The 11,256-nt window shown below is 42.4% G+C and overlaps 1 protein-coding gene across 1 annotated transcript; it reads left to right on the top strand.

Moving 5' to 3' along the window:
* Window positions 1-320: 320 nt before the first annotated feature.
* cacng6b (calcium channel, voltage-dependent, gamma subunit 6b) lies at window positions 321-9,283 on the top strand. Its single transcript, XM_085423161.1, has 5 exons — window positions 321-381; window positions 1,966-2,678; window positions 5,218-5,292; window positions 6,723-6,860; window positions 6,979-9,283. The coding sequence occupies exons 2-5, from the start codon at window positions 2,321-2,323 to the stop codon at window positions 7,197-7,199; spliced, it is 792 nt and encodes a 263-aa protein (XP_085279287.1). The 5' UTR covers window positions 321-381; window positions 1,966-2,320; the 3' UTR covers window positions 7,200-9,283.
* The last annotated feature ends 1,973 nt before the right edge of the window (window positions 9,284-11,256 follow it).

The following is an 11,256-nucleotide window of genomic DNA, read 5'->3' as shown; positions in this document are numbered from 1 at the left end:
TTCCTTGCTGATTTAAAATTTGAAACATTTATGGAGCATGAGCTGGATGCTGTTGAGATTAAACGTGAGGTGTAAGCACAGTCTGGGGGCCAAACACCAGACACACACCCACCCACACACACACACAGATGCACACGCATTTAATGGGCAACAGCATTAACCAACCAGACTCCAACCCCCTTCACATCCCCCACCTCTACTCCTTTACACTCACTTTCCATAACTCTTACGTTCCTCTCTCCCACCCCTTTCCCCTCTCTCTCTCTCTCTCTCTCTCTCTCTCTCTCTCTCTCTCACACTCACTCTCACATCACTGCTCTCCCCCCTCTATTAAGTTTCATGCTTCTCTTCCTCTCGAGCTGAACAACACACACGACACAGGTCAGATTTATTCTTCTTTTCAATCAAGTGCATTAGCCAGCTGTTGCTTTCTTACGCCCACGTGTCACACAGGTGGCGGTGGCTGTCACCGGTCAAGCAGTAGAGAGAATTTCTAATTTTCACGACAGAAAATGCAGCATGAAGTTATATCCTGTGTTCAGACGCTTTAGAATTTAGGCTACTGCACCAAAGTTTTCGTTGCATTATAGTATATAACTTTGTATACATGCTCTATATACCCTGCTAAGGATAATCCTTCACTTACTGCAAAGTAAGCACTTGTTTGTGTCGCCCACCCTGAGAGCAGCTTGGCTCCTCTGAGCCGTCTGATCACACTGTGGTTAATATGAATGTAATGTGATCAAGGTTTGTAATTCTATGACCACTAATTTGGCTGTCAGCAGCTGCAGTATTGATGTCCTTTATTACAGTTAATGTTGGAGGGTTATTTTAATGCACGGTTGCTATTCCATACCTTTGGTTCACTAGTCACACGTATGTATCTGCCTTTTGTTAGCTATAAAATGATTTTTACCCCAACTGTCACTTAGTGCTTGTTGATAAGCTGATATTATTGTTTATTGACATTGCAGAACCATCTTCTCATGCTCTGTGTAAATGCTGTCTGCTCTTACTGAATTGTTATTATTGTGATTATTGCGGGGCAGACGACACGCAGCACGACTAAATGACAATGAAATGTTTTTTGTTACATGTTTATTATGTTTATTATTATGTCTCCTCACATACTACAAAGTATCAAAGACAAAGGCTTTGCGGTGAGACTTTGCACATGTTGCCTAAATAAAACCTCTGATGCTGTCAGCCCAAAGCTCTGAATTAGGTGATTCGCCAACTGTGCGTGGCCTGCTGGTGCTGCTTTCCTAACTGGCCAGGCCTCTCGCCTCCACTCTGTGACCTGTTGGACCTCACAGCAGAGTTAATTACTATAGCCCCCTCTCTCTGTCAGAGGGTTCAGGATTGAATTATCACCTCTCGTGCAGACCATCGACACCGTTGTGCCCCGTCACTCACTTTGTTTAAATCGCTCCAAAGGTCCCTCGCTCACAGTTGAAAGTCTCTGTAAGCTGGGACCAAACTCGTGCTGAAGCACACATGTGCAAGTGCACAGCCGCTGCTACATATTCCCAGTTTTCCTGGTATAAGTAATGCAGCCTGAGAGGTATTTGTGGCAATCCATTATCCCCTCAGATCAAAGGGGATCTGTGTCTAAGCCAGAGATAGTGTACCTGCTCAGAGAGACGATGGGTTGTCAACTCATCTGGGAAATTGGAAGCTGGGTGGTCCGGTGTGACACTACGGTGTTATCTCTCACCTTGACCTTGCACAAACCTACTCCAGTAGCTCTTCCAGTCGAATTGTTTCTACATCTCCTGCAAAATCTGCCATATGGCTTATCTATTGTTGGCTGAGAGCATTTCATATGGCTTTTAGGGAGGGAATACTGTAGATGCTGATAAAGCTGTTGGAAATTAAATATTACGCTGGTGATGAAAGGATTTTGCTCTGGTGAAGCATATGCTGGCTACTCTTTCATCTTCCTGTTTCATCTCTCTTTTTCAGAAGCCTGGACGGAAAACAGACAGACAGCTCTCCTGGTCCTTGCCTCCATCTATCCCATTTTGTCATTACCTCACTTCATCTGCCCCCCTCTCCACTTCACAGTAGTTCTATTCATATCTCTTATGTCCAGCCCATTTATTTTTACTTGATCTTCTCACTGCTTTTGCTCAATTTTCCCGTCCATCACAGGACAACTGATAGCTCTCTTGCAAACTTTCGCCTTCCGAACCTAAAACATCTCATTATTTGATTCTAATTAAAACACTTTTCATCTATTATCTGCTTCTCTAATCTTCATTTGAGGTGTCCCGTCCCATCCCCTGTACTTCTTCGGTTCTGGCCACTTTAGATCAGTATGTGGTCCAACTTCTTTGTACAACAGGATGAGGAGGGTCGCACAGGGGTGGCAGGACAGAGTGGAGGTTTGGCTGGAATGAAAGGTGGTAGAGGACAGAGGCGGATCCACAAGTTGAGCGACAGCCAGGAGGGAAAGATCAAGCTGGCTTTCTTTGTCTCTATCGTCGGTGTGACCCTCACGGTGCTCGGCATGGGGACAGAGTTTTGGGTGGAGCTGGCCCAACCAAAGAATTTCAGCGGCAACCAGACCTGCCAGCTGGCCCATTACGGCCTTTGGAAGGGCTGCATCCGCACCCTACGGGTGGATGAAATAGACCCAGAGAGGACAAGCTGTGGTCCTGCTGATCTACCTGGAGGTGAGACCTCAGAGTGGTGTGTGTGTGTGTGTGTGTGTGTGTCTGTGTGAATTTGTGTAAATCTGTTTGATCTGCACAAGATGAGCTGGTGAGTTTCTGCAGGGACTATTTTGTGTTTAACTCCCTGTCTGCTTTCCTTGCAAGTCTGAATTGAAGCTGCCACCATGTTACAGTATGTGTATCGGTATCAAAGTGGATTAACAGCAAGGGGTGAGAGACTGTTTGTGGAAAGAAGTTGCTGACATCACCCTTAATCACTGTAGGTTTTCTGTGCCATGACAAATGTTGTAAAATAAGAGTGAGCTGTCATAGCTGACATAATGTATGCCCCCTGGGAATACATTTGTAGGTCTTTGTATCTGAACTCATAAGAGGCTGAAAAAAGCTCTGTTGCCACTTTGTTTAAAAAAGTCATTTGCATCCAACGCGAACAGTCTTCATTTTTCTGAGCAACATTTTTCTGAGTTTTGATATAGATTTAAAAATAAATGTATTCCTTGTGTGTATGTACACTTGTGTGGATTTGCAAAGGAATAATGAGAGTTGGGTATCTGAAGCCGCTTGTGTAGATACAGTATGTATCTAGGTCATCCTACAGATAATGTGCAAATTGAATCATTAAAAAGTATAAAGCGTGAAAATGCATTCAAGTGCATAAACACAGTGGTGCTTTATCAGTTTGGATCCTGCTGGACCAACACACAGCAGCATGCAGATACAATATACAGCATATTTGTTGGCAGTCATAACATGATCTGTGTAACAGGGCATTATTAATATTAAGATTTTCTCCTGACTAAGCATCGAATCATCTCCTGTTTTACCAAGAGTGCAGACAGGTGATAAAGGGGCAAACCAGAGGTTTATTGTGCTGACGGACATTCATGTTTAGAGTAGTGACAGGTTCTTTCTAAAAGCACTTTATTCAACTTGACCATGGTTATGTTCTCCGGAGTGCGCCGATTATCTGCACAATGACCTATTTCTGTCTGAAAAGTGAGTCTGGAGATGGAAAGAGGCAGGTACTGGAGGAGAAAGACTTGCTCCTGGAATCACACATGTCTCGTGGATTCTGCCAGGACCCAGCAGCGGTCTGAAGAAATCACAAAGTCTCTTTAAATTTCAGAGACACAAGTGGTTCACATATACAACTTAATGATCCAGTTTTCAAGGATTATTTATCTATCCTTTGCTAATTTATCTTTTGTGCCTTTTTGACTGCTTCGAGCTGGCAGATATGATTCCAAGATGCTCTGTTGGTGTTTGAGAGAAGCCAGTATGCTTCTGACAATCTTCATCACACGTCCCAACACTGTTGGCCCACGCCGCCTGTCACAGATGGCCGTGGGCTCATCATGTTTGCAGGAAAACAAATGTTTTTGCCATCTATGGTTCCCCATTTCACATCCCTGTTTACATGCCTCTGGCTCCCGTCCCGCTCAAAGTGCGGCCTGACGATGCCGTGTCTGTCATCCCGACACCAGCTATCCATCTTCGCTGCCTGCTGGAGAGAAACATGGCGGCTCAATAATTACAGTCTCAGCGGGGGTAGTGGGAGCAAAACCAGTTGACTGTGATAGCATAATGTGTTACAAAATCAGTATGGTTGACAAATGGACGGTCTGCTTCATTAAAAAATGTTTGCAAATGCCCTCAGCCACAGCTATATTTGTGTGGTGAGGAAGGATGTCAGAATATGTGTGTGTGTGTGTGTGTGTGTGTGTGTGTGTGTGTGTGTGTGTGTGTGTGTGTGTGTGTGTGTGTGTGTGTGCGTGTGTGCACATGCACGTGGTCATCTTGGAGCACATAATTTTCAGTGGGTGAAAGTCATCACTATGCACTTGTGAAGCCAAACGGAATCTGACTACTTCACAGTTTTTGTCTAAATATAGAGAAGGGGAAACGAGGGGGGACAGGCAGGGACCGAGTGAGAGTGTATAACTAATGCAGTATTAACTAACCCCCCTGTGTTTCCCCCCCCTCTTGACATCTCCTGCTCGCTCGTCTCACCTCCTTCTCCATCTGCGGCTACCCTCTCTCTTTCCCTTCACTCACCACCCTTCCATCTGCCAGCAACTCACTCCTCCTTTTCACCGCTCTCATCCTCTGAGCCTGTATCCATATTTCTCGCATCTTCCTCCTTCTTTTTCACCCGGCACATCCTCTTCCCGTCTTCTGTAGCCATGTCCCTTCATTAGCCTCCATCTGCCCCTTCTCTCTGTCTACCACTATTTCTCCCCTCTGCCATCCACCCTTAGTGTTTTGCTGTCTCTCACCCTCTTTGGCGGCACCATATGTGCAGTGCTGGAGTGTGCGTATGTGTGTGTGTTTGTGTGCGAAGAGGTGTGTGTCTCTGGGTATTCCAGCTAATGCTCGATATAAATAGGAATGATGCCTGGAAGGACAGAGTGCATGGATGCATAGTAGGCACATCAGAGAAGACAAGAAGTCGTCCATAGGAGAGTGAGTGTGTAAGTGCGTGTGCGAGCGCGTGGGTGCACGTGTGTTTCTTTGTCTGATCTCTTCTTTATGCCCACAGAATCCAACTGTACTTACTTCAAATTCTTCACCTCTGGGGAGAATGCAGTCATATTCAAGAAGACAACTAAGAAGAGTGAGATGTTACACCTTCCCCTGGACATACACATTAGCAGTTACACCAGCAGCTTCTTCTTTCAATAAAGATGCTCACTGCGGTGCTCACAGGACCGTACTGGTGGTTTTTGCATGTTTTAGACCATTAACTTCCACTGCCACCCCTTTTCCAAAGCAAGCCATAAGCTATCAGACTGATTAATGTGTTTGCTGTGCTGCCCAGGGAGCCACTGGTTTCAGTGTAGTTTGGAGATAAGCTGGATGAGAATTAATAGGCTACTTACATCACAGCAAACATCAGTCATTTTTATCTTTTGGTCGTAAGTTGTGAGCAGAGGCTGTTTTGAAAATTTGCTTGCTGATATGGTTAAAGAGAAGGCGGCATTTGACATATGAGCTGTGGGAAAGATTTGCTGTCAGTGGCTGCACAGTAGACTTGACATAATCACACCAACAGATATGCACAGTCCTGTGAAAAATAAGTAAGGGTATACCACTTCTCAATCATAAGTCATTAGCCAATGAGCATATCCCATCTAACCCTTTCTGACTTTAACAGTGACCTTAATTTACAAAATGTACTTAGTTTTTACTCAATATGACCCGAAACTAGTGAGTGAGCCCATAAACGTTTCAGTAATTTTTTTACAGAGGTCAAATAGGAAAGGAAGCTGATGGTCATTTACCCATAGGCACAACCACAAATCTTCTTGCATCCAGAAGAGTCGAGTCGCCCCCTGCTGGTTATTACAGAAAAGTACATTTTAGGTTCTGAGCTACCGGGAAGCTAGCATATCTATTTTGTACTGTGTTTACGGTTTATGCTAACTTTGTGGCAATTTTTCAAAGCATAGATTCCTAAAGTGTTGACTGGGGTGGGCTACGAAAGTACTGCAACTGGGCTACAGTAATAACAGAAATTCTGTTGAAATTACTCACAAGTATGTAGAGTTACATATTTATATGATTTTATTTATTTGTTTAAAAAGAGAATAAAAAATGATAATAAGAGGTGGCTAGTCTGTGATGTTACTCGTTACTCTGACGGAAGGAATTGACCAACTATGACCATTCCTGTTATCTGCAATGCTTTTATTAATGAAATAATATCCACGTGTTGGAGAATCAAAAAAACAAAACAAAAACAGCACAATTGGCACAGGCTATTTTTTGGGGTCGCACCTGTTCAGGTTTGGAATGCCAGGAAAATCTGTTTTAAGCAGAGCCAGTACAGGAAGGAGCACAGATGACATCATTTTTGTTCTTTAACAAAAATCCAGATTTAACCAAAATCCCAGAGGAATCAAACATGTGTGAGGTGGTGTAACATAACTAGTTTCCAGACCTCACAATAATTCCTCCATCTTTTGTGCTGCAGATTTCTTTCTGCATGCACTTCTGAACATCTGCGCTTTATATTTTGTTATTTCTCGCTGCTCTCCCTCACAGGTCTGAATCTAGCAGCAGCTGTCTTGGCCCTTTTGAGTCTGACCATGATGGTGATGGGCTCCATATGCATCGCCATGTCGCTCAGCAAAGGAGTGCAATTCTTTCTTAAGCCAGCCTCCTTCTGCTTCATCCTATCAGGTGGGATGTGACTCTTTTTTTAGTCATGCTAGGACAATATTTTCATGAGTATTTTAAGGATTGTAACTGCTGATTGAACTTTTAAATGTTACTGTTACTTTTTTATCTTCTCATGCAGGTGTACTGGTCCTGCTCTCTGTCCTCATATTCCACCAGTCTGTGCTGGCCTTACTGTCCAGTGACCACTCCATACCTTTACACCATGAACTGTCCTGGTCTGTGGCCTGCGTGGGCTCAGCGGGAGGCATTCTTATTTTTGGAGGCGTCCTCTTCATCATTCTCGCTCTTCCTTTCAGCCCATGGCAGAAATGTTTTCCACACAAGAACAGCGACACCTAGCCCTCCGATGCTGCACACAGTATTCACGACGTCTTTGCTTATGAGGAAGGAGAAATTGATTTCTGACAGCTGTGATGTCAAGCTTGCTCTTGGCATTGGTTTTGCCAGAGAAGCCATACTAACTTGGTCTTAAATTTATGAAAGGGAGTCAACAACACATACACAACACAGCATGGCCTGCAGAGGTAGATTTTGCAACGAAGTGCTTTTGTTCATTTTAGCATAAAATCGAATGACTGACGGGGCTACTGCTGACTTTTTTAGTATTTACTCAAACCTGCGTCACAAATAGGTTTGTTAGTCCGCCTGTAGCTGTACAAACATATAAACCCAACCTTTATACTGGGATAAGTCGTGCAGATGCTTTTCTTTTTAATTGCTAAGGCTTTTTTTTTGAGGTTTGAAAATGTTCATAGTCTGCTTTGTATGAAAGCTCACCTCTCCCTAAAAACACAGTTAAATTAGAATATACAGTGTAGTCCATGCCCTGGAGAAACTCTTCTCATACTAATGTTTTCTGATGTGACTATTGGCAAAATTACAATATTTAGCTGTGCATTTGAAGAATTCATTACATTACACCATAGTTTAAGTTTGATGAGGGCACAGTTAGGTTAGATCATGACACAAGTTAGAACGTTTACATGACCTAGATTGGTATAACAATAATTTAAGATAAGGGGAAAATGTTTTGTTGATCTACACACTCACTCATTTCTCATGCCTACTAATGTCAACTGACTTTCTAATCTCCGCTTGCTGTTCTTGGAAGAATGTGACACAAAATAATGCAATAGCAAAACCAAATTTGGACTTTAATCTGTTCGAATTATAAATAAACAAGTGAAAACTTTGGAATCAGGCTGCTTAATATTGTTATTTTTTATTTCTATTTATATCATGCTTAAATTGACATATATCAACATTAAACAGTAGCAAATGCTTTGTTTTGATAGCGCTAGTAATTATATCATGTACATGTTATATGATTACATGTACATGCAGGAAATTCTGTTAAGCTTTTTAAATCTTAATATTTTATGTATTACTATTTATTTTATTACCTGTGTTTTACACTTGTGTAAATGCTGCTTCAGTGTAGCAGATGAATGTAAGTTGAATGAAACAGATGAAACACTATGTTGATATCAGAGAAGTATGTGGGCATGCGTCCTCTGTATATAAAAGGATTTGTTTTGTGCTTTATGAATGGTCAATGCTTGTGGTGTTGTCTCTAATCACTCTATGTGCAATGCAGTAAATACAATTTATTTTTGTCATAGGATGCTAACGTCTCAAACAGGAAACATTGGTTTACAGTATGTAAACTGTGCTCAGTATATGGCACCACTATTGGTTATTATTAAAACGATTTGACATAAAATAGCTGCCTTCCTTTGTTCTGCTGGCACGACACCATGTCTGCCCTCCAATTTGACATTCACCCATTTTCACCCCTTTGCAGAGTGACTCTTAACCCCTCTGCCAAACACCCCCCTCCCCCAGACTCCACTCCTCTATAATTAGGCCAGAGCTCATCGCAATGCATTTCACTGCAGAGGTTGGGAAACTTAATACTTGAATTTTAACTATGTACCCCTATCCTCATACCTATGCGGCCTCCCCGTCTCGTTCTGCCACCCCGACCTCACTGCGTCACCGCCAGCATGCCACCCGAGTTTTTTGCTCCATCCAAAAACCGACTGATTATCTCAGAAATAACAAATCTTCACACTCATCTCTCTAGAGACTACTTGACATCCTGGCAGTCACATACATTCCCATGCATGCATGTGTGCATGTAGACTCACATGTTTTTACCTCCCCAGTGGGCAGAAACTGAATCCACATGACACACTATCCGGGTTGTATATATAGCTGTTTAATAGTTCTACTGAGACTGCATGAAAAGTGGTTCGTAGGCACTTGTTACGTGTTTGTAAATGGAGAAATGCTTCCTGGAATTCTTTATGATGGACCTGTAGACTGAATGTGACAAGTAAAAGAGCATGAAATGATGAAGGGCTGTCATTATTGATTGTATATATAAATATATATGTATCTATATGATATATATGATAAACTGTTAATGGTGCTTGTGCAGTAGATTTGTTTGCTTTGGCAGTCCCTCACCTTAAATGTTTCATCACAGTCATCCTTATTGTGACTGCAGCTACGTTGCAGTAAGTATGATAATATGCAGGGAAAGACACTCACTAATCCTCAGGGTGCTGGAGCACTTCTAGGATTCTCAGGCCCCTTGTCAAGGATGTCACTGCTTCCTCCTGCTCTAATGCATCTGGAGTATCATCTCTTGTCAGTAATGGGAGTCTTTGAGCTGCCACTCCTCTGCATCCCTCTGAGGAGAGTAGTGACCGAAGCACACCTTTACAGTATTTTGTAATCGTTCATGCAAAAAACGTGCATGAGGTACCAGATGGCCCTATGAGGCGGAAAAAAGTTATTTGGAGGTAGGGCTCAGTGAATTAACTTTCAGTTGCTCTTCTCATTATCTTCTCTGGCAAGTACCACCCATCTGGCACTATCCATATATTTGCAAATATTAGGAGCCTCAAGACTGACAGGGAAGGTTGAAATCGTTTTAGGATCACAGCAAACAAAACATTAGCTAAGAGTCCTTGAGCCACAGTAACTACTAAGAGCAGTGTTTATGACAAACTGTGTGTGTTATTGACAAGTGGTGAAATATCACAGTTGCTGTAATGTACTGCACTCACTTTAAAATTCTACTCTACCAAATATTTATGGAAAATAATGCAACGATTGCTCCAATACGTCAAACAGTTAAATCTGGCTTTAGCAGATTAAACTGCAGCATTAAAATTGCGCCTGTATGTTAGTTAAAGGATGACGATAATAATCCTTCTTCTTCGTCTTTCGGCTGCTCGCTTGAGGGGTCTCACCTGCCTCCATCTCAGCCTATCCCTAGCATCCTCCCCTGTCATACCAACACTCTTCATATCCTTCACAACACATCCATAAATCTTCTCTGTGGTCTTCCTGTTTTCTTCCTGCCTAGAAGCTCTATCTTAAACATCTTTTGTCCAATTTATCCACTATTCCTTATGTGAACATTTCCAAACCATCCTAACTTTGCGTGTCTAACTTGTCAACTACTCAACCTAACTGCTCCCTCTGATTTTCTCATTTCTAATCCTGGCCATTCTGGTCACGCTTAGTGAAAATCTTAACATCTTCAAATCTGCCACCTCGAGTTTCCTGTCTTTTGGTCAGTGCCACTGTCTTCAAAACATAGATCATAGCAGGTCTTAATACTGTTTTATAAACTTTCACTCTTGCTGCTATAATTCTGCCACTAACCACCCTGACACCCGTTTCCATCCACTCCACCCTGCTTACACCCTCTTCTTCACCTTTTTTTTGTGCTCTATATGCTGCTTTGCATGGTATTTAAACTCACCTCCACCTTCACTACATCTCCTTGCAACTTTACCTTTTCTGTCTAGCTCTCATTCACACGCATGTAGTCTTACTTCTACTAAATTTCATTCTTCTTCTCTCTTGAGCATACCTCCGCGTCACCAGGTTCTCTTCCACCTGGTCCCTACTCCTACTTCAAATCACATTGTCATCTGCAAACATCACAGTCCTCAGAGACTCCTGTCTGACCTCATCTGTCAGAATGTCCATCACAATCGCAGTATGATAATAATCCAACTATTTCATAACATAAAAGTGACAGAGGCCATCATGAGTACCTTTAGTTTTGATGCTTTAAGTAAATTTTGTTGTAAATACCTTATCTCATGGCACTTTTTTTTAGATTACTTTGATATGGATCAGAGTTTGTGAAATGGTCTCTTGACCAAACAGTTGAATATGCTCACATCGTGTTCAGACTACTGGCTTCAAGACACGTTCAGTGGAGGCATGTGATGTAACGTGCCAAACTGTCGCACAACACTTGGAGCTCGGTGACAGTCATGATGGTGTAGAGATGAAAGCTGGGTTCTCCTTAATTTTTTAGCTCTCTAATGATACGGTGAAGTACTAACTTCAACTCTGCAACAATGTA

The sequence above is a fragment of the Rhamphochromis longiceps genome, linkage group LG11, assembly GCF_057381845.1.
Source record: "Rhamphochromis longiceps isolate RC_006_pf linkage group LG11, R_longiceps_female_GT1.1, whole genome shotgun sequence".
NCBI lineage: Eukaryota > Metazoa > Chordata > Actinopteri > Cichliformes > Cichlidae > Rhamphochromis > Rhamphochromis longiceps.
This window is presented reverse-complemented; position numbering and strand designations above follow the sequence as displayed.

What these genes read in the sequence shown, in the direction of transcription:
- cacng6b (XM_085423161.1), top strand. Translation starts at nt 2,321, where the DNA reads ATGTGGTCCAACTTCTTTGTACAACAGGATGAGGAGGGTCGCACAGGG. An exon ending in CAAGAAGACAACTAAGAAGA is followed by an intron (nt 5,293 to 6,722) that starts GTGAGATGTTAC and finishes TCTCCCTCACAG; the next exon opens with GTCTGAATCTAGCAGCAGCT. An exon ending in CTTCTGCTTCATCCTATCAG is followed by an intron (nt 6,861 to 6,978) that starts GTGGGATGTGAC and finishes CTTCTCATGCAG; the next exon opens with GTGTACTGGTCCTGCTCTCT.